The sequence below is a fragment of the Papilio xuthus genome, unplaced genomic scaffold (assembly GCF_000836235.2).
Source record: "Papilio xuthus unplaced genomic scaffold, Pxut_1.1 DF828177.1, whole genome shotgun sequence".
NCBI classification, from domain to species: domain Eukaryota; kingdom Metazoa; phylum Arthropoda; class Insecta; order Lepidoptera; family Papilionidae; genus Papilio; species Papilio xuthus.
In genome coordinates this window covers 957,402-981,628 of record NW_013530472.1, presented here as the reverse complement: position 1 = coordinate 981,628, position 24,227 = coordinate 957,402, and the positions used below count along the sequence as shown (strand labels likewise).

Genomic DNA, 24,227 nt, shown 5'->3' with positions numbered 1-24,227 from the left:
ACAGTTATATCATACTAGTTTAAAACATCACATTATGGTAAAGAAAACACAACTATACTTTAATTAATTTATACTGTACTGTGAAATAACAAAACAGTTCTATTCCAATTAGTTAAAACATTAAAAATATTTTTGAATTATTACAATAATATCATCGCCTTCAATACAAGATGTTCTCTTCAGATAAATTGCAAGATGGTGGAATTTGATGGTCGTTGTTGATTTCGTTTTTGTGTCAACATAGCATAAGCAAACAACAAACGAATTATATATTAATATTTTTGTATTAGAAAAATCCACAAAGATCTGTAGTTTTCTTTGGATATGCACCTCCAAATAGCCTCACTGGTGTCTTATCCCAATCTATGAAAAGTAATGGATGTCCTTCTAAGATTGAATCTTTTAAAGAACAGCGTTTGTAGTTTTGCATCATAAATTCTACTCCAGTGTTTTTATCTTTTACAGGTGACACTATACGTGTAAGGTCAATACTTCCATCTGGTTGTACATATAGATTATGATTCTGTGCTTGTAAAGACATACAAATTTTCAAACCGTAAAATTGAGAACTTGTTTCACCTATTCTATTTAATTCGGGCCGGCGTTTATTTATATTTAATTCTTCATTTATTGTAAGGGGTTCTAGATAGGTATTAGATTTAATGTCATTGCTATTATTATTTATAAATGGAGAATTTTCTTTATTATTAGTTTTTGAAACACGATTTACTCTACCTAAAGATTTCTGATCCCTTCTACGTTTTGGCAGAAATCCACGATTGTATTTAAGGATTGAAAAGGAACCGTGATTGGATTGATTTGAGACTGCCTTAGCCAGTGCGCGTCCTTCAATAATAGATGGATCCTTATTGTCTGTTAAGAACTTCTGGATTTCAGGCTTATATTTCAATCGCAACGACGGTAGCTTTCTATTTGCTTCTGATATGTCATTTCTCTGTATCAGTCCAGACTCCAGATTAACACGCCGCGGCGTATAATCATTATTGTAAGTGTGGACATTACGCCATTTATTTCCTTGCATTACACTTCTAGTAAATAAGTCACTAGTATTAATATCGTCATTATATAATTCATTTGAGCCGTTATCACGATCATTGACGAAATATTCAATTGATTTTATAAAAGGTAATATTGTGTGTTGATTATTTTTTCTACCTCCGTCATAATTAAATACATTTCTGTTGTTTATGTTCTCTTTTCCTATATAAGGATTAAATCTGTATATATCATCTTTATCATAATGTTTACTATATGGTATCCCATCAATATTTCGATAATTCCTTTGATCAGTTTTTGATGTAATATTTTCATGTTCTTTTAGCGTTAGATTGAGAAAAGTAATATTTGAATTACGATCTTCTAGATTAGCACTTGTATTGACAAAACTTCCGTTTATTTTTATTTCTCGTTTATCGAATTGTCTGCTAACGAAATTACGTCTTTGGAATTTCAGAGGTTGGTGAACTTTAAGTCCATTTAACTCTTTAGGTTTTTCAAAATTATCAGATATTTTAACGAGTGGTACATTCAATGCTACTTTGACAGGGTCTTTCATATAGTAATTTATTCTTTTCAAATAGTTTAATACATTACCTGAAATCTTAGAACCAATTAATTGGTTAAAAGAATTTTCCGGGGGGAAAGATGTTAGTGTCTTAGATGTCTCCTTGCTTTCATTATGAACTGTGGTAGCATTGTTATTATTGCCATCATCATTTAATTCATAAAAATTCTTATTATTCGGTTTGGTAGATTTGAATGTTTTCGAGAAAATATTTTTCTTTCTTGGTGGTGACAAAGTATTCCAAATTGATAAGGTAGCAGTTTTATTTTCTGTTTCTTTATTATCTGTAACTTCTATATCGCTTTGAGGTTGGTTCAGAGTATATTTAGGTTCTTGTCTAGGTTGATTTACTAAATTCCAAAACATTACTTTATCTGTGGATCCAGTTGTATCTGCTAAAGAGAAATCAAAAATATCTTTACTAAGAGCATTGTCCATAAAAGTAGAAGGTAATGATGTGACCTCCAAGTGATTATTTTCACTGAAACTATAGGGAAATTTATATTTTATATTAATTGGAATTTTTTTCTGTGTCGGGGGTGATTTGCTAGTTTCGTAATTATTTTTAATTTCTTTAGAATCCAGTTTACCGAGGACAACATATTTTAAATTTCTGTTTCCAAACACTCTGTTTTGTAAGAATCGTTTTTGTGCATAAAGTGGGTCCCTTTTTATTGTGTGATTTCTCTCTATCGTTGAAGTAAGTATCATATTGACACCAAATACTTCGCCTTCTATTCCACTTGGTATTGCTGTAATAAATTGATTGGTTAATGTTTTGTTATTGAAATTAAAGTTGTGAGCTATAATAAAAACCTTTGCATACCATTGCTAGTTCCATATCCGATTATTACACTTCCACCTCCGGGCAAAACAAAACCGTGGAGCTGAAATACATACATTTCTTTAATACAATACAATTACAAATATCTAAAAACAAAGTTTAATTTAATTCCAAACATTCTTTAAATATTTCTTAACTTTGGAAAATTTTATTTTCGGTCATATAGAACTTTTTTTTTAATTGTTAATCTTTCTTTACTTACACTCTGTAAGGCTTCACAACTTATAAGTCTACCATCCATGTAAAGAGCCCAGGCACCGTAATCTGCCTGATAAGATAAACAAATATGTTTCCAGGAATCCCGCACAATGTCAACGGAAATCATGGACGGTGTTCTCTCATTTATAGAAACTTTCATAAAGTGCCCTCCATTGTCCAACCATAGCCTTACTACGCGGTTGCCGTTAACTGAAAAATATTAATAATCATATTTAGAAACTACATATGTATTAGTAGAGCTCTTCAGTTACATAAAAGACAATAGACACTGGCATGTAACTTTATTTAATGACAACAAAACAACAAAGAATTCTCGATGGGACAAATTATTTCCTAAAATTAGGAATCTTCTAGAGTAAATATTTTTAAAATTAAAAATTTGTATTTTAAATACATAGTACTTTTGCAGAGTTGGAGAACGTTTTGCATACGCAATCTATCGATACAAGATATCAGCTTTAGGCGACTAGCAAAGCGATATTCATCGCATAATATGTAGGACCATTTTAAGTTACATAACCATGAAACTTGCTAAAATTGTGATTGATCTACTCCTATCCGACTACATGTGCTGTACGTCGACCGTTAACATTTTACGATGAAAAAAAAAAGATCAACTAGGCCGTGAAGTAGTCAAACGAGTAATAGTTAATTATGTATGTTACCTCAATACACCGATTAATTCTAGTAAATTGGAAATAAGGATTGCGAAAGTAGACCACGCCTATACTCGTACGTCCGTCCGTACAATTTGCTTCATCGACTATTTTTTTCTTAATTGCGTTATTATTTAGCTATTGTTATAATTACTGTTTTAATTTTAATAAGCTTATTTTAAAATAATAAAAAAAACAAAGTGCCGGTAAAGTAAAATTATCACCCTAATAAAGTCGATGTTCCGTGAAGTTTACGCAGGCCTATATTTAATGCCACACTGGGTTTTAACAAGATCCCCTTAGTCGGTATCCCATTATTGTTAGGAGGCACACCGATGTCCGGTAAACGACGAGATCCGCGTCAAATTATTAAAAAAATGTTTTGCTTCATGATAATTAGCAACTAGAATACAAATTTTAATACTCAGTGATTATGTAAAAGGAAAAGACCTTTCTATCTTTTAAAAAACAAATACGGATATTTTGAATTACCGTGAGAAACGTATACTTAAGTGTTTCTTGACCGCGAAATTACACAGGATTTTCGAAGTCGCCAAATAGTGGTTCTATTTTGGCTTGAATTTGGTACGTAACACATTTGCCTAGTTAGATAAAAATTTCAACTTTTATCGTTTTGAATAAATATAATTTCTAAAAGCATTTTGAGTATTTATGTTGATTGTTTTACTTGTTTTCAGTTGAATAAAAGTCTTAATGTGAGGTCACTAAATTACTTTGTTTATTATTTATTCACGTTTATTCGAAAGCATAAACATCAAACATGTTACCTCGACACATCGGCATGTGACAGTTTTAACAAGGCTGTGAATTCAATCAACTTGTTTTATCAAGGCCGATTGTGACCTTGCCAATATGCATATCAAAATTTATGGTATAAATTACATGTTCAACGTTTTTGATTTGCTATTGATCTTATTCATATATTTATCTAATGAATTATATAACAAACATACCACAAAAATGTACGTAAGTCGTTAATGTAAACATCAAAAGTTATTCCTCATTATTTTTAAATGATTATTATTAACGTAAACAATAATACTGTTTTCTAATTATTTTAGGTTATACTAGTAATTGCATCGAAAATGGTTATTCAAGACTTGAGAACTCACTGTTTCGACGTACTTAAATATTGTTTTAAGATTCTATTGTTAGTTTGTTATTTTAAGAGATATTACATTTGTGGTTATAAACATAAAGGTTGCTTTTACTATGGTTATTACAAGTGTGGATTTACATTTCATATTTTGAAAGGGCAGAGATAGACAACAATGTGTTTTGGCAGTGTAAACTCACGGTTATTTTTATATTGCAGAATTTTACATATAACATCGTCACATCCTGAGCCGAGAAAGTTGACATTATAAATAAATTATACGCTATTTAAGATAAGAAATTATTTTACATCGCTTCCTTGGCATTAACTTATACTTAATATGTAAAGGTTGAAATTGAATTAGAGAAATCTACTTACCAACATACGAAAACAAGCCTTGTTCATTGTTTAAATCATATAATCGAACCCAGGTACAAAACGTGAACTCTCTTATAGGCGGAGTATCGATGTCATATTGTATAAACTGTAATTATATGATGTTTTTATTCTTACTTATAAACGTGAATGGTTAGACGGACGGATGGATGAGTGGATGGATGTTTGTTTGAAGTTTCTCCAGAATGACTGAACTTTGGTATTTAGATGAAAATTGGCATCCACAAAATTATGTTTTTTTTTTTAATTCCGCGCAGACGGAATCTCGGTCGACAGCTAGTTTTAAATATAAATCATCCGCTTACACAATTTACAAAATAATGCTAATTAATTTCGCATTAAAGCTGTCCAAAAATATTATAAATGTGTGTACATGAAGCTTCGACACATTTCAATTGAAATTTCAGATTTATATATTAAACCAATACCATGTTAATATATAAACATTTAATTATCTTTATTAAATAGCTAGTCATTATCTCTCTGTTCGTATACCACACTTTAGTGGGTACTATTGTGTTGTTATTTTAGTAAATATTTATAGTATAAAATGAAACCTAACCTGTGAAAAACCTTTCTGTGTAAGAACTATTTTGTAAACAGGTCTGTTGATGCAGCTGCTCAATGTTATTATACTCAACAGAGTAAATGCTAAAAACCAACACATTTCTTCTAACGAATTTGATTCTAAAACAAGTAAAGAACATTATTAACATATATAATCGACAACGAAAAATATTCGCCATTCCAATAAATAATTCCTTGTTACCAATTTCAAAGCTTCAAGTTTAAGTTGAAATCAGTCTTATGATATTGTGCCAAGAAATCTTATTGATATTATAAATGCGAAATTTTAGATGGACGGATGGATGTATGGATTTTTGTTTGTTAAAAGGTATCTCCAGAACGGCTACTAGAACACTTAGGCTACTAGATAGGACTTTTTTAAATACGCGCGGACGGACGCGAGGGCGACAGCTAGTAGTTTTATAATTCGCATACTATGATCTTATTATCTAATCTTTAATAATAAACATTAATAATTATTAAAATAGTATAAACTCACATGCGTTTACTTCTCCGATGTTTTGTGTTCATCGTCTACTGAAATATTAACGACTGGCACGACTCTACATTCGCTGTTGATGTTATTTTTATGTTTGTAAATATATCAAACATTTCTTATAACAACTTTTCATGCTCTGTATACGTACCTCGAAATAATCCTCCTCTAGACATCATTGATTGCAGTAATTACAGCTTACAATGATATTGTATTGATATAAAACGTAATCCAAGTATGCACGGAGATATCTAATGTTTTAATATTATAAATGCGAAAGTAACTCTGTCTATCCGTCTGTTTGTCTGTCGCACTTTTATACCAAAACTATTATACTGATTCAAATTTAATTTGGTACACAAAGGCTACTTTTTAATGCGGAAAAACAGTGATGAAGAGTTGGATGAAAATATCGTTATTTTTAGACTAAGAAACTTGCAACAATTTTTTTGTACTGTTCTGATTCGGTATGAATAAATATGAAATTCAAAGTTTGTAAAAGTTTTACCCTCAGGGATGTAAAATAATAATATGGAAATGCGGCATAAAGACACTATTCCACACAGTCAGTATTCCGCCCGGTCGTAGCAGCGGGCACACCGTAGTGTTATTATAAAATCAAAGGAACCTGGAATAAATAGGAATTGGCGTAGCAAAAGCTTGCAGTGTACGCAAACTAAATTAAATAAAAAAAAATTCAATGCCTTTCTTTAATATTTATATTATTTCAGTTCACTTTGATCACGATTTGTAATTAGTACAATGTAATGACGAATCATGTTAAATTTTGGATTTCATTTGCACATCATGCCAATATTGTGTCGACAACATATTGTCATCAGTGATGCGGACTTTTACAAACAACATCACAGACCAACAGATCATAAAATAAACAATAAACACGATAATAAAACCTGTTCGAATTTCATTTACGTATTGAGCAGTATTTCTGTGCAATAATGTTTACAATACTATATTGAGTATTGAAAATTGTTTGGTAATAAAATAAAACAAATACAGTGTTATTATTTTCTTTAAATCTGTAATCTCCGCGTACTCTCCGTATCTGGTTTAAAATGAACTAGATGAGTATTGTACTCTTAAAGGTTGGAAGATAGTTCTGCTCAAAAGTGTACAGCCAAATGAAAATCTCCAACCTTTGCTTCTTACCTGGGTTATGGGTGTGAATACAATTATTTATTAATTTGCTAGGTTGCTTGTAAAAACTAAGAAACAAATTTGTTTTTTTGGTTATAAGCATTATAAGACACAAACTTGATGGTGTCTCGTGACGTGTCTGCGCAGAAAAAAAGTCATGTTGGGCTATAGCGCCAGTACTTTGCGTTCCACTAATATCTAAAATTGTGTTCTGAGTTACGTCTCGTGTGACATATTTTTTTTCAATAGGTTAAGGCACCTGCATACTACATGGGTACTCCAGCTCCCAGCACTTTGCCTCGAGGTGGTGCCATCATAAGGGCGTTCTCACCAGCCGCACCGCCTGTACCGGCTGACCGCGTCAAGACTATACCAACAACTGGTAAACTTAGACATTCATTGTAAAATTGCATTTATAACACTACATTCAGTATACTAACGCCATTATATCCCTTAATGAATAGTGAAAGAGTGAAAATACTATTGATATTATAGAACCATATTTCGTTAAACGTGATCTCCTATTAATAACGTGTCCGTATATGATAGTACGTACAGTTTGGAATTTCGATTTCAATGCGATATTGTTAGTTCGATAATCGAGTAAGGGTTTGAAATAGGTACAGACAGATTTGTATGTACATATATATCCCTCAGTGCCGACCAAGCCGTTGCGATACGCCCCCGGCACAGGTTCCGAGAGGTGTTTTCCCTTCGCCGACTGTCCTCGGGTGACAGAGCAGCTTTACACAATCACTGGTACGAATATCGGGTTCAAAACTTCATTTTGCTTCTAAGAATTAATTTGCTCGAAGCTTTTTTGTCGACTACTGCTAATGTCTGTGTTTTATGTCTATAAAATATTTAAAAACGTCTATATTTAACTCTTTCTTACCATTTGTTAGTTTAAATATTTTGAATTTTTCTACCTATAATCAGAGGTATTCGTAAGAATTTTCATAGCTGTCGTTGCTTTAAACCAAAATTATATCAGTGTTTCTGATTTTAAAATATGTCGACACACTTTGTTTTTTAACAATTGGCACAAGAAATAACCAGCACAAAATTTATCGCATGCTTTTTTAATGTGTAATTTTACTATCAGACTGTATACGTCATATTTAATTAAAATAAAAAATAAACAACAAACTAAAAATTTCGTATTGAAATTATGTATGCTGTTTTAACCCTGGCATATTAAAACCTTGGGAATAAACCTATTGAAATAAACAAACCAAAATATTTTAAAATGTAAAAGTAGGAACACAGAGGTAAATGACTGTAACCTTCAATAGGAACATACATAAAGGTAAATAAGATATGCTGAAGGTTTGATTATTCAGGGCTTGTAATTACGTTAGTGAATTCTTAATACGTATTTCAGGAGCTAATACGAGTTCAGGGCTTACAGGAGACGGGTATGTGTCGTCACCCGAGCGCAGCGCCTCTCGTCCGCCCTATGAGGACCCATATTATACACAGTTCTTAGGACAAGCTGCAAGACCTAACATCACACCACTTATTGATGAAGAGGCCAGGTATTATAATAATGCATAATCATTTTCATCAATTTATAATGTGTATAGCGCAATTCAATCTTTATTTCGGCTCGCAATTTCGAGCCACCATAAAGAATGAATCTTTTAATATGTTGAACACGTTAGTCAAATTAAAAAGATATAAACAATTTGCAGTGATACTGTAATTATCGACGATTCATATCAGTTGTATGGCGTCAATGCCATAACCACAGCGCCGCGGCCAATGCCACGACCACCATTTGATGCCAGGTAATGACGGAACATACAATGTTTGTGCAACTCACTGCATATTTTCTTCTTAATTAACAGAAACACGTTTTAATATGAACATGAAGAATTTATCTATTGATATACAATTTATAATGATCGTTTGAATAATATGTTTTAATTAATAACGCTGTGCTATATTGTGGCCACAATAACGGCAATGCGATTTTCAGTTGCTGTATGCGAATATCAATTAAACTATTTTAATTCCATGAAAAAAAAAATGACTACTCTATATAAATTAGGATTGTTGGAATGAGATGTGATATTGCAGATTGCCGACACAAGTAGATGACATGCAACGTTTACGCGTAGAGAAAATGGAACGCCAGCTAGCGAATTTAACTGGCTTAGTGCAGAAAGCACTGCAGGTACCCGGGCCCACGCCAGCACCGGCAGCGGCGCCTCGTCAGGAGTTCCAAACTTACCAACCTAGACCGGCTACCACCGGTAAGAGTTAATAATAACAATACTAGTAATATTTTATTTGATAAATCCTACAATTTCTGACACTCGTACAAAATCATATTGTTCTCTCGTGTTCCTTGAACTGAGGTAATGCGTTGTTCGGGCAATACGGCAATGGAAACTCACGGTTGTGTAGGTTTTTAACATCAAATTTACTTTGAACAAATGAATTATATTGAATCAAAGATACACAATAAAATGCAGTATATATATATATTTTTAAATGAATCCGCTAACTGTTAACTACAGTTAATTTGCAAAATTTGGAAATTAATATAAATGATTTTAATGTCATTTTAACCCTTTTTTTCTTACGAGGATGATGAAGTTTAGTGGTTTTCTTATGAACATCCAACAAGTTTGTCAGTTGTAAGAAAAGTCTGTGACAGTCTGGAGAAAAACCTAAAAGCTTTTCAGCTAAATCACAATTGCTTAGTTCGTTAATACGGCTTGCGTTTTCCTGCACTCAGATCCGGTGAGATTCACAAGCGAGGAGAGACCTCCCAAATTAGGGAGAGACAGATTTCGTAAGTTTAACTAAACGCGTTCGAAATAAACGCATATGCATTGCTAATGAATACAAAAGACACTATTAAAAAATGATAATTTTTAGACTTATGTTGAAATAAAAATTTATTCATTTTAAAGTTTTTTTTCGATTATAATAAAAAAATTCAATTTAATAATTCAATTTAAATTAATTATTTCATTAAATTAATAATTTTTTTTATGTTAGTTATTTTTTATTTTGATTTTACAATTCATTGGTTTTTTTTTGACAAATTGTATTTTGATTTTATTGCGCAAAAAAAAGTAAAAAACCATTGGCAATGCATTTGGCGGAATCCATTGTCATGCTGAACGCCTGCTTGCTAATTCGTAAACCTTTTCTTTCAGCTTCCTTGTATTGTAAACTAAATTGTACTCGGTTCTGACTCCATTTGTATCGTCATTGCTTGTATATTACAATTTAGCTAAGACCACTAAAATAAAGAAAACCATTCATTTAATTTATTTGTGCCTTTGTTGAAAAGCTAATAAAAGTTGTATTTTATAGAATTTTTACATATCGAAGTATGCAAATGAAATTTAGTATAAAAATTTGATTTGCAAAATGCTGTAAGATTTTTTAAAGTCTTTATGAAAAGTAAAAATCTATAAAATCATCGCACAAAACATATTGACATAATATTGCTGAAAAATGCCTTTACGTAGCTAATACATTGTTATCTTGTATTATAGAAGTTATTTGAGTAAAAAAATATTCTTTATTTTTTCGTAGATAAAAATGCATCAAGTGTGGTCAATTGTTATAATGTAAATAAATCGTACTCGTAGATTATGTAAGAAATCGTTTTAAACTTGGTTTTATATTGCTTTGATAGTTTTGTAAATTATGTTCGTGTTATGCTACATGATATGCTCCTGTTTGATTTGAAGTAAATAGGTTCCAATTGTTATTGACGTTACTTTTTTTAAAAATTAAATATAAAATTTTTTATTAAATACGCAAGCCTAGTGACAATCGAATCATAAGAAATCGCATTAAAAAGAGTTAAAATTAAATTTTATATTTATAAAATAATAGGAAATAATTTTGTTCATTAACGAATAAATATACTATTTAACTCCATATCACTTTAAATGTTATTACAAATGTGAAGAACGATCGCTATATTGTAATATATAAGAAAATTTGAAATCCTTAACATCCTGTGCATTTTGAGAAAAGTAGGATTATCAAAATTAAATTGACATTTTCATTCTCGTTTTCAACATTTTCACATCCAATATATGCTTGTAACACATTAAATAAGCACATGTCTGTTTAATACAAAAAAAATCACTTTATCGTACTTTTAACAATATACAAAATTGCACATTTAAGGTACAGCACAAAGGATTTATATGACACTTTAAATGAATATGATTTCTCATCATATTTATAGAAAGGTGTTGTCGATGTGTTATAACAAATATTTGTTATTTCAGAAAAATCTGTATCGTTTGAAAAATCTGTGTCATTCAGTGATGATCCACCAGACATGAACTCCCCCAAACAACATTCTCCTCAACACTCAGGTATGCAAACAAACCGTACCTCTTTCTGTGGGTTTCCACTGTTTCAACATGTATCAAAACATATTGGCATTTAACTTTATGAAAACGAAAAAAATGTTTTAATACTTTAAGGCAGTGGATTTTCACGGTTAAGAAGAACCAGAATGCTAAAGTTGGTTAATAACCTGTAGAAGTAGGTAATTCCTATACCGATGTAGGTATCCTACACAAATAATAATATTTCCACGGTGAAGGCTTGTTATGTACGTTACTTATACATATACAAATATATAATATTATATAAAACATCACATTTAAATATCAAAATTTATATTTATTAAAACCTTGGTTCGGCATCTGCGTTATATTATGATAGTACTATTTATTATTTATTTTTATTAATATTTAGTATCAAAAAGTAATATTTATTATATAAATTGTCTATATTATCTAGATTTGAACATAACTTACATATTCAGACGACATGTTCTAGATTCTTGTAAGAAAACTACTACATTTATTTGTGATCAAATATCCATTTTTTACGATCAGAAAACTCTTTGCTGTTACTTATTCATTTACACTATCGTAGTTAAGGTCGTAACCATATTCATAATTCTTGTATTTGATTTCTTTCCGCTTACTTCTTTGCCATAACAAGCTGATACAAAACCAGCTAAACCGGCAATCAAATCATCCACATTGCCGAGGACGTCTTCACAAGGTAATTTGTAAATCATTGTTTTTTTTTTTAATATATTTACACATACACAATTTAAAATATTGAAAAGCAACGCTTCTGGCGTAATACGCATCGCATCACCTTTAATGCAGCTTGATTCGAAAATATATCAATTTATGTATTATATATTTTATTATATAACTTCATATGTTAATGTCATATTTATTATCGTAACTTCTTTACCGCTTAGTTTGTAATTTTATCACTTAGCCATTGTATTTATTTACATTCTAACCTTCAATAGAGAGTTGATGGTTGCTTGATGGAAACACTTTATTGCTGATCTTTATAACCGGTTATTTGTACGCTTATAGAGAAAGCTTGATATAGTGTTACATGGACGTTGATAAAAAATGTGTTTCCGACATTTATAATATTGTTTGATTTGCAGAACGTGATAGATTGAAACCGGCACCTCCGCCGAAACCCGCCGGGCTCGTTAGCCAGCAACTGCCATTAGCTCCACAGAGAACGTATACCTTAAACGTTGGTCCCGACTTTTTCAACCAGTTGCGAATGCTCCAAAAGCAAAGTCACGATCTCAGAATCGAGGTTAGTTTCATAATAGTATTTTAAGTTCCCATGATTTTGCGAATGTTTGCGAATACTGCTCATGCGAATTATGTTATTGCCTTCGCGAATCCGCTAGCGTTGTCTTCGATATTTGTTTGTCTTCGAGATTAAAGGTCTTCATTTGATTCGCAGACAAGAAATTTGCGGCGCTCCACTTTGTCACAGGCCATTCAAATGAGACAACTTATGGCCGACACCATTGTTAAGATTGGAGCTATAGCAGCTAGTTTCTGCGAGAATGATCAAGATTCTGTACGTAATATTTATATTAAATCAATCGTAATATTGACAGTTATTACGCCTTCATTCATTTTATATTGTAGTTTATTAACGTATTATTGTATTTTAAACAGTTGACAAGGGAAGAAGAAATTTACAGACAGGATATGTTGCTTCTCGAAAATGACCTTTATGAATTAGAAGCAACAGTCGAGAGACTTCGTGGTCAAGCTGCAAACAGGTAACTTCTAGTTATTAAGTTAAGTCGAATAGACACTTCGACTATTACACTCGTTTGTTTTGAATTGTAGGGAAACTCGAGTGAACATGGCAGACATCGAACGTATTGCCATGGTGCTCTCAAAGAGCAGCAAAACTGTTGCTGATTGGAAGCTTAAATTCCCGATACTACAAGATACTATGAAAGTTAAATTAGCATCGGAAATGGAGAAAGTAAGTAGCGGCGTCATTTGTCACACCTAAATATACGTATTATGATATATGTGAAATAGCATGGATTTTGTCCCAACAGGTTGTACGTAAAGAAAAAATGCTTGAAGATGAACCAGAGCGTCTTGAACTTGCCTTACGTCGTTGTAAGAAATTAACAGGAACATTGGTTACCCTTAAAAGGTATTTTAATACAACTCATGATTCTATTTACTTGTATATTTTGATGTCATCAACATTTTCATCCTTGATTTATCCAAAAATCCTCAAAACTATATTTCGAAGTTTTTAGTAAAGTTCTTTTTAATTTTCTATTTAATTGTTTACGTTAAATGTTTTACGAATATCTAAAATATATAATATGCAGCTAATTATAAATTATGAAATAGATTGGCCTGTGTGCAAGAGCAACGTCTTCCTATCACCGACGGCCGCACTTCCCCAGGGTCTTCCCAAAGCTCTTCAATCACAGCTGGACCATCCTCTGAAGAGTTCACTCCGGAAAGTACTTGCCACCTCGCGACTTCTCACAACAAGGTAAAGAGTACAATCTTATCTTAAGAGTTGTCAATTTAATTTTGAATGGAAGAAAAACAGTTTCCTAAATCCAAATTGAATTTTATTACTAATGAAAAGTACAGATTAAAATAAAATTGAAACAATTTTCTTCCTCCGAATAATGAAATTTAAAAATTAAGAATATTCATAGAGTATTTTGTTTACAGACGCATTAAGCAGATCTTCATTTAAAGATAATTTTCAGATGTTTACATCATATAATAATGTTTATCGCTTAACAATTGCAGGTTTGCCAAAAGTTTAAAATTTGCATTTTTTTCCAACACTTCATTTTGTTTGCGTCGAGTAAAGTTTTATATTTTGCTCCCCGTCACACTGACGGCTTTTTATATTTTCCCTATTTCTTATATTTACGTAAAGAACGTAGAATATAATTTAGAACAAGAGATTTTTTGCTTCTTTAACTATCTATGCATGTACCCTTTTGTTTTTCTTACTCCGATTTGCACCTCTCTATTATTATGTAGGTCGGATAGTTACTCTCCTTTTCACTAGTTCTAGATAAATCCTAGAAGTAGTTGCTTATTATTTAATTTAGACTAATTCTTAACTTAAATAATTAAATTGTTTTGATCTAGAACAATTCTGGAATGACATGGTTTGTAATAACTATTTCCCTTGTATTCTGAATGTTGCTGTGGAATCGGCCTCAAAATTTTAATTGTGCTTACGAAATGAAATACTCCATGCATTACGTGGACTTCGTTACCGCACAACATCTTAATTGAATTCGCATCGAAATTTCAACGTATTTCAACATTTAATATAATAATAAAGTTTTCATCACGCTCTGGAAATTTTTATTAAAATGTTTTCTCTACAATTGCTATCTATTGCAATCCGAACAGTTTTCATACAATATTATAATTATTCACGTTTCTTTTTTATAAAATTTTAACATACAGTAAAATATGTAATATAACGAGAATTGGTAATTCTTCCATAAAATAGTAAATTCAACAATTTATTGTAATTTAAATTGGTTTTATATTGCTTGTTTAATAATATAAATTCAAGTGTTATTAATCAGAGTGTGATGATTGAAGCTTAACAGAATACAGCAAAATTTAAAATTCTTTTGCACATTTCCTGCAACCATTGCACTATCCATAAACGTCGTAAAAATGAAATACCTTGCTTCCGGAAAATAATGCCAATTTTAATTATAAATCTGCCAAAGGTGTTGAAGGTTTGTTCAGAATGGGTGAAATACTTTTTCCATATTATTTGTGTAACATGGTTTGAGTAATATCGGTGGAAAAAATCAGAAATTAATTTTTTTAAAAACATATTTAGCTTTTGTTAAAATAAAATGTTACTTGTTTAAAAAAATAGCAATATATTGCAATCGATTAATTGCATCTTCAAAATGATATTGTAGCCAGACTTGTGGACTACGTTCTGATGTCTATAACAACATTTTTCTTGTATTGTGAAAATATATTTACGTTGTGTTATCGTGTTGTTTTAATGATGGATTTCATCGTCTTTTTTTCCGTCATGGTACCCGTCAGTTCGCCTGGAGACAGAGCCAATACTTCCGGAAAGCCATAGTTATTAACGAGTAATAAATCTCTTCGTAATATATCTATATTATTATTATTTTATCATTATTATATTCATAAAGAGCGTTTTGATAATTTTTCCAACGTTTTTATTCCGTCCGTATTTTACTTTGTTATATTTTACCTTTTATTATTCATATATTTGTATGTAAATTAACACGATTCGCTAACTTTATTTAGGCATGTCGATGCACAATGGTACACGATGCTTTAGCAATATTATGGTTCAAAAACTCAGACTTGTGGAATTTCAGATATTAGAAACTAAATTTTGAAATATTTTTTCCAGTTCTAACTGTATTGAAAGAATCGGTACGCATGCTTACTTATTTTTACAATTAATTAAGACAAATTGAATTACATTAATGTGTCATTGCAAAACGCACTAAGTTATATTATATCTCAATACTTCAATTAGCTTTTAATAGAGAGACAATTTATTTAACTGTGAGTTCGCACAGCCAAAATCCTGTATGAAAACATATTGCCGTCTCAGTTTTGTCAGAGAGAATGAGCGAGACGGCAATATGTTTTTGTGTGGAAATATCGACAGTGAAAACTCATAATTAGTGCTGTTGTCAATGACACAGAGTAATTAAGAAATGAAAACGTCACAACTTTCACCTACTTTTGTCCAATATCATTTTGACCCTTATTTATTTGTGTACAGTATGTTTTAAATCAAAGATGAAAGTTGTGCGAAAATCGTGGCCGTTCATCGATTCGCAGCTTTGTGTTAATAGATTTAATATTGTGATAAATTAAATGCAGACTGGAACGAGCAGTGTGTATGAACCATAAAGTGCATGTTGCATGTATCACATCACATTTTACTTCTACTCAGTTCAACAAAATAGTCATTACCGTGTGTTACCATTGTCAAATCTAATTTATAAAACCTAATTAATAGTAGATGTTAATAATAATAGTAAAGCAAATAGGTTGATTAAATGTTTATGGTACAAGGAAACCCACGGTTTGATTTACACTGAAGAATAAATGTTAGTTTATAGTTATTAAAGAGGTAACATTCATGAAAATATGTGTTTCATTAGATTTTTATGATCATTTTAATGATATAATTATGTTACCTTTTAGTTGATATTTACGTATTTTATGAATGCTATTTCTCTTTAAATGGACGTACAATACGTTGTATACAAAGAAAGGAAGTAAGTTTTTACTTAAATAAATCTAGATGTTTAAAAATTGCATGTTGTATTCGTTGAAATGATTGCTTCATAATAGTTTGTGCATTTTGCTGTTTTGTTTTTGTTGCAGCACATTATCAGTAGAAGAAGCAGTTCACAACCTAGATCTTCTGGAATACAATAAACTCCTACAACCTTTTCCTTCGACTTCGACCCACCACTATCATCACCCTCTTCTTAATTTCTATCTCTGTATTTTTCTAATTCCCCTAAAGCCTGTAGTCATTCACGCTTTTTTCAATCTTTCACCAAATTATTTACTTGTACTTGTTTTAAAAAAAATTACTTTGACATTTTACAACTTCCTCTACAATCCTATGCCTTTCTTCACTATTTTAACTGAAATCGTGATATGAAATAGACTAACCCAAGCATCTGGAGCACAGGTAAATTGTTCTATATTCTTTAATATTTAACTGCTTCAAATATAATTTATATTAACATTGATTCGTATATAAAAGAGCACATTGGATAATGATTAACGGTTTAAACTTTCTTAGTAGTTTGCAATTCACTTGAGAGCTTCAGTTATCTTTTGGTTGTTGAAAGTTATCGCTGCCGCAGCGACATAGACGCATCATTATTGTAGAAGGTAATGGAAATTGAAAACACATTAAAACACGTATTTAAAATTTTGACTAATGGCAAAATCGTCACAATTGTTAAGAGCGTTATTTCTAAAAGTATTTTCTGCATTTTATGTATCACTAAATTTAAAAAAATATAAATATTTCTTATCACATTAATTCGAAGATATTCAAATTGTTTTATAAATATCGTCTTATGATCTTTTGCGTTCGCCTGTACCCTCTATCCATAACGTCACCATTTTGGTTTGACTTACCACATATCATAGGCAACTACACTTCCTATTTTTTGTAGCCAAATAACTGTCTATTCAAATAAATGGTAAAAAGTTTTTTATAAAATTATTTTTATCCACAAACCGCAAATAATTACGATAAAGTAACTTCTTAAAGTGTTTGGCTACAAAAGAAGCCTTATGTATTTTATTTCATTACTATTTTTCTTTTGAATGATTGTGGAAGCATTTAATCTAGTATTATATATAAATAATCGTGGGTACTGAGTGCAATCAATGGATTTATTTGAATGATTGTTATAAATGTTTTGTTCAATGTTTTTTAAATATTTCATAAATGCGAATTTGCAGTGGCGTGGTCTCAATTGTAGCTATGTAAATATCAACTACTTAATTTCCAAAAGTCCGTACATTGCAACTTCGCGTTTATTATTATTATTTATAATTGAACACGGCTAAAAAAATTGAAATAATGTACAGGGCACCGGTGGCGTCATCCCCATACGAACAGCAACAAACAGAGGAACAACAGACGTGCGTCCAGAGAATGCCCTCGACGCGCTATTAGATGAACTGCAAACCTTTGCTAAGCCTTCGGAGCGCGCGGCGAGAACTGAGGGCCCGCTGCGCCGACTGCATTCGTACCCGAGCGGCAGCGACACCGATGCCTCGCCGCCGGTCAGGGCACGCGGTCAGCATCCACCGAAGCCTCCGGTCCCTGAGCGACATCCAGAACTGCTTGCACTGGCCGCGCGGCGTGCTCCGCCACCGCCGCCGCCCAGGACGACGTCTCGCTCTCCCCTTGCCTCCCCCACCTCGCCATCCTCCCCTCGCGCTGACTCTGATTCCTGCCGCTCAAATCACGACTCAAATTACGACGAAAAGGGTAACTCGCGTCAGGCGGTTCTTGAACAACGACACCAGGAGCTACTAAAAAAACAAAAGGCTCTCCAAGAGCAGTACGCCCGCTTACAAATGATCCATAGAAGCGGTCCTGCTATACCACCAAATGTTCAACTTGAGCTCAAAAAAACAGGTAGCGAGTCAAATCTCCTTACCAAAATGAATTTAAATCTTGCACCAGCCAACATATCCGGCAGTATGACACATTTAGCAGCCGATAGTGAAAGAAAGAGAAATGACATTAGTGATCCTGAAATTCTGAGCCCGCAGTCGAACAAGGCGCCTGACGCGATTCCCACCACGAACAAAGTTTACGAGACTGACATACTGTGACCACAAAGTGATTGCTTTTGATACTTGTATAATAATTTTGATCCCAATTTTATATATCTTCTATTAGTAGCAATGAGTTGTTTTATATCTCCATTTGTAAAATCACAATTAGTGTTCAATAATATTAGCGTATCATACACAAGTTTGAGGCGTCATACTGTGCCGCATATCCTAAGAGTTTTTGATGGTAATAGTCGATACGTACACTTCATATATCCCTATAGGCTTCCCGCTTTATTGGTCGGGCTTCGAATAAATCATTATAGCTAGAATGGTCATATTAAGTAGTCACTCATACGTAAATGTTTCAAAATTAATTATTAGAATCAAACATTAAAATTAACAAAAGAACGTTTTCTAACTAATAATTGTATGAAAAATAATTTGCTTCATTTAATAATGCAATAGATTAATATTATGTGATCCATTTTTGATTAAAATTCAAATTTTATAAGAAAATAACAAAGTAAAGCACGCCGAGGCCTTACCTTAGAGTAAAATGGGGCTTGGCACTTTTCTAACGTCTTCCATAATCTTACATCTACGCAAACGAATCTTTATAAAGCCTTTTTTGCTTTAATAAATAATTTTTAAATTTACGATCCTTATTAATCCAAACTAAGTCCTACAAGAATAATACCTTACTAACAATTTAAGGATCATTATTAGTAGTGAGGTCCTTCATCCGATACCCGCAGACGAAACGGTCTGATGATCACAAATTACGCACCTCGAATCTTTGTTAACTATTACAATTTTAGTAACGGATTTATATTTAAATATGTCTTTATTCTCATGTTACCTTAATCATTACTTTTGATTTAATTTGTTACCATTAAAATTCCTAAATCTCTGTTATGTTTTGCGAATGTCCTATTCAAGGAAAATATTCCCTTCAATGGATATCTTACTATAATCTACTCATTGTATATATATTTATTCCTTATCTTAAGCTCTTCGTCTAATAATATAGATCATTAAAACTAATCTATTCATATCGTTCATCCCTTACCAAGTGCATATAATGTGCCAAATTAATAAAATACCAATGCATTTTGATTACCTTCATTATTGTTTTATCCATCGCGCGCCTTTTAGAAGTACATGGGAAATTTCTGGCACAACGAAATTTAAGTATACTTAGTAATTATGTGTCTATTAAATACATAATTTAATAGCGAACTATTTAATATTTTTGACGGCTTAAATATGATCTTTTAATACGTTGAACTCCTTAGTAAAAGTAATTATGTCGACATGACTTCTAGTAGTAGCGAAGGAATGGTCTAGCCGCTAGACTCTAGCGGCTTTGTACTCTCTAATTTACATGTAAGTCAGAGCGTCTTTTCGTCGCATAAATCGATTTCAAAATAGCTTCTAGCAGGAACTACAACCGAATGTATCCACTGATGTACATCAAATGTGCATATCGTTATCCCGGTTTCTTTCAAATAAAATGAGAGGGATAACTATATGTTTTATACAGGTGTTTCGTAGTGGAAACTCATAGTAAGTAAAATATCGCTACAACATTGGTACTCGCACGTCAACCGTCAATAATATTAGTATAGTTTATGTTAAACATTACTCGCTTAAATAAAAATAGTAGAATTATTATCAAATTGATTGATTATTAAAATAAAATAAAGAGTGATATTGTATTAAATTATGTGTTACGTATTATTATTTTTAGACTCAAATATATCTGTATTAGAAAATATTTAGAGTCTAGAATTATAGGTGTAGTATCCACGTATGAAATATATGTGTATGCGCTTGACACTGTTCTTAGTCACACCGTGCACTCGCCTCGTGTGTGTGTCAGAACTGCCTACATTGTTTTTGTTACAATTGAATTCAAACAGTGGTGTTGCCGATACTTACGAACTTTTGTAAACACGTTTTTTCTTATGATTGTTTTATTTTTATATTTAGAATAAGTTCAAAAGTTTTTGTTATTAAACAAAATCAATCGATTAAAATATACTTTATTCTCTTGACATTTGTTACACATTATTTTACACTTTTTCAATCAACTTTTAATATCTGTCTTCTGCGTTGTCCTTCCTTTTCAAATGAAATGATAAAAAATATAATTTCAATTTTAGTGCTTTGATATGTATTTAAACGTTACACACGGAAAGTTTCGACGGCACGCTGCATCTCTTTTATCTTTATTCGCACACAGTAATTAGCACATAATGAAAATTTCTATAAAATGTGATTTTAATGCAACTATCGATGTTATATTTGTTTTTCGATGAAAAAGGATTTAACTTTGCGATGTTTAATTTAATAAGGGTCGATATTTTAATGCTCAGATCAAATAATTTTTATTAAAAGAACATCGAATTTAAGCTTAGCTAATTTTTTAACAAGGACGTTTTTTGATCGTTCCCTAACATTTTTTCTCAATTTGCTTCAAATTTTGCCAATCGTAATAGTTGCTTTAAGCGATAGCTACATATCTTAATCTAGATTTTAAAAATCTATTTTTCATTTGTTGGTAAATTGTAATTTTTTTTATTTACTTTTTGTCAGTTTGTCATAACAACAATTGTGTATATCTGAATATTTAAATGTCAGCCCTAAAAGAATGTTTTTATCTTATTTGTTGAGTCCTTGTACTTTAACATACCTGTATTTTAAAATGCCTTTACGCTGTACGTATATGTTTAAGGCATCGTTTTATGTAATTTCAAGTATTTTATTAAATATATTTCTAGTTAGGATAATTGAAGTTGTTAGTCTCTTGTTGGTTTTATTGTTTCTCTATATACAACAAAATTAAATTTGTTTTTACTCTATATGCAGTTTTATATTGTTGCTTATGATTTAATTTACACATAAATTTATTCAATAGAGTATTTTTTGCCTATCGTATATATTTATTGGCATAAGATATGATTAAGTTTACATGTGTTTTCACTGAAGTTAATAATATACAGTATGTATACATTCTAGCGAAGTCTCTTTAATGTTTTAGAAAGGAGTTTTAAAGTATGATTCAACATTACGTTAAAATTGTTTAAAATTTCCTGTGACATTAAACACGAAATATAAAAATAACATAGCAACATTCATTTATTCTTAATCCGATGTTGGCATCGACCAGTTTCGCGTTCTCCCGTCTCTCACTGAAGAGATAAAGTTTCAATTTTCATAATATTTTTCATCCACCTTAAACGGAAAAAGTTAATTTCTTCACACATTCAGCGGAATTGATTCTTTAGGATATGTTTATTTATGATTAAATAATTTAAACGCAGTTCTAACAACCTTTAAAATAAAAATGAAACATCCTTTATGTAAGAATTATAATAAACATTAAAAAAAAGTTACTTTAAATGGCACCGTCTTGGGACACCCTGTATAATCTATGTTATATCACAACTAACACATGTAATGTAGTTTATATATTATGAGATAAATACTTATGTATTAAACATATTTGGCTAAAGGTCAACTGTATTAGATATAAAAACACTTTCACATATTGCATTTAGTCAAAATAAGTGGATAATAAAATAATCAGAATAATTTAAACTAATAGGAATTAATTGCTTGCAAGCAATTTGAACTGTTTATAGGAATTTATGTCAATCTACAAACTTTTACGAATATGAACTATTTTGTATTTAATTTTTAATTCCTATTTAATTGTCTATGTAATAAAGAATTGGTTTTAACAATTTTATTTAAAAAAATTGTTAAGAATTATTTGAGCTTATAAGCAATTTTTTTTTTCAAATAAAATTCTGATGTGCCAAATGTATTCAAAATTGTTTTATAACATTGTAATGGTATATTGATTTTAATAATGTGCGAGTTTAATATTGTTCTCGATTTGATTTGCTATTTTTGAATTATTATTGATAGCTTGAAGCTAAAAGTATTTTTTGTTACAACCTTATACCTTATTATTTTCTAGTACTGTTTACTTACTATAATATATGTTAATTATGAAGTTATACCAACATAGCTTGGAAATATTTTAATGTGGATTTAAATAAATATATACACGTCAAGTTATAACTTGCCTTTTATTTAAAAAAACCCTATAAAATTAAAAAGTTTTTAAAATGAAGACTAGACATGGAACTGAATTAGTAAGAAATAGTTAAGAACTGAATTCGAATCCGTTCTTATTGAGTTACAAACTTACAACACGAAAATTTCATAATCTGTACCTACTTTAGTTCGTTCGAACAGTTATTACAACTCTTATAGCATCTAAATCAAATGTAAACCTTTTCATCGAACAAGTGCATGTGGTGATCACTGCTACGTATTTATATGCACAGAGTGCATAGAGCGTCGGTGGCTTAGGGGTTTAAGCACTTGACTTGCAATCTGCAGGGTTCGAATCCCGCATGTACCAAAGTGTTTTTCGATTTACATATGTACATTTATACGATTTTCTTACGGTGTAGGAAAACATCGTGATGCAACCTGCATATATCTGAGATGAAAATCAAAGCTATGTGTCAAGTCAACCATCCCGCACTTGCTCAGCGTGGTTTGACTATGACCTTGTCACCCCAAACATAGGATAGGCTCCGAGCACCTCAGTGGGGACGTATAGTGACACATATAGTGAGTTGATGATTTATGTGCATAGATACGAGTACAAGTCGCGTTTATCGCCAACCTAAAACAGTCATTCAAAGTAAACGTATTTAATTTGAATAGCTCTACTTCATGACCTTGATTCTTTAAAGCCCAGATACTTCAGATCGAGCTGACGTACAGTCAGCGTCATATAGATCGTCACAGACAAGATATGCAAATATATAGGTACACCGAAAGTAATCAATTATATCGGTACAACAAAAGTCCTCAAATTGATAGATACATTCACCCTGCTCAAATACATCGGTACATACACAGCGTCAAATATATGAGTACATGCAAGATGCTCATAAATATCGTAGCAGCCACAGCGTCATAAGTAACGAAGCAGTCAAGGTGCGCAAAAATATCGGTACATTTGACAAAATTGAACTCTATCTCTATATACTTGTGATACAATTTGGAATAAACTACTTCTGTTACATTAATTTGACACTTTGCATTAAACCGTTTTTCAAAATTTACTAAAAGTGTTCGACGCGGATGACAGATGTTATGTAGATAAAACCAACATCAAATTTAAGTTTGTCATCATATAGGCTAGTTTGATCTCGTGGCCTTACCGTTCGCCGCCGTTGGTACGTAAGTTCGGCGGTTCAAATCCCAAGCAACTATTTTTTTTTGATATTTAAACTTTTTAATTTTAATATCGAAGCACATGTAATTAAACTCTATCGCCGTAGTTATTAGGTACTTTTTGATATTGCCTTGGACTAATGAGTTTGACCGTTAAAGTACTTTTCTATTTCAAACAAAAATGAAGGAGATAAAGTGATGCTATTGACATGTAATTTGTTTATTACTCATGTTTGTTAAACTTGT

General features: G+C 31.4%; 2 protein-coding genes across 12 annotated transcripts in view; one reads left to right on the top strand and one right to left on the bottom strand.

The window, feature by feature from the left end:
- LOC106113711 (coiled-coil domain-containing protein AGAP005037) overlaps positions 1-19,144 on the top strand; it is a 148,708-nt gene extending 129,564 nt beyond the window's left edge. For 4 of the 11 annotated variants that reach the window (XM_013306578.1, XM_013306572.1, XM_013306574.1 and 1 more), the window contains 14 exons: positions 7,288-7,420; positions 7,696-7,797; positions 8,423-8,576; positions 8,733-8,828; positions 9,121-9,296; positions 11,307-11,396; positions 12,037-12,099; positions 12,509-12,669; positions 12,823-12,942; positions 13,044-13,150; positions 13,221-13,362; positions 13,442-13,542; positions 13,749-13,896; positions 18,018-19,144. In XM_013306578.1, the coding sequence (XP_013162032.1) occupies positions 7,288-7,420; positions 7,696-7,797; positions 8,423-8,576; positions 8,733-8,828; positions 9,121-9,296; positions 11,307-11,396; positions 12,037-12,099; positions 12,509-12,669; positions 12,823-12,942; positions 13,044-13,150; positions 13,221-13,362; positions 13,442-13,542; positions 13,749-13,896; positions 18,018-18,773 (2,349 nt within the window). In that variant the 3' untranslated portion in view covers positions 18,774-19,144. Of the gene's footprint in view, positions 1-7,287; positions 7,421-7,695; positions 7,798-8,422; positions 8,577-8,732; positions 8,829-9,120; positions 9,297-11,306; positions 11,397-12,036; positions 12,100-12,508; positions 12,670-12,822; positions 12,943-13,043; positions 13,151-13,220; positions 13,363-13,441; positions 13,543-13,748; positions 13,897-16,784; positions 17,101-18,017 lie in introns of all 11 variants that reach the window. The other 7 variants (XR_001227672.1, XM_013306575.1, XM_013306581.1 and 4 more) reach the window with 7 other exon arrangements.
- On the bottom strand, positions 165-5,920 carry LOC106113713 (putative uncharacterized protein DDB_G0282133). The gene is made up of 6 exons (XM_013306583.1): positions 5,884-5,920; positions 5,380-5,504; positions 4,800-4,905; positions 2,632-2,837; positions 2,412-2,472; positions 165-2,337 (listed from the first exon to the last, which is right to left on the bottom strand). The coding sequence occupies exons 2-6, from the start codon at positions 5,482-5,484 to the stop codon at positions 287-289; spliced, it is 2,529 nt and encodes an 842-aa protein (XP_013162037.1). The 5' UTR covers positions 5,485-5,504; positions 5,884-5,920; the 3' UTR covers positions 165-286.
- Positions 19,145-24,227: the final 5,083 nt, after the last annotated feature.

Excerpts from the sequence above, each read along its gene's own strand:
- LOC106113713 (XM_013306583.1), bottom strand. The coding sequence starts at position 5,484 with ATGTGTTGGTTTTTAGCATTTACTCTGTTGAGTATAATAACATTGAGC. Across the intron at positions 4,906-5,379 it reads CACAGAAAGGTTTTTCACAG|TTTATACAATATGACATCGA; the intron begins GTTAGGTTTCAT and ends ATATAATTACAG. Across the intron at positions 2,338-2,411 it reads CGGATATGGAACTAGCAATG|CAATACCAAGTGGAATAGAA; the intron begins GTATGCAAAGGT and ends AATTTATTACAG.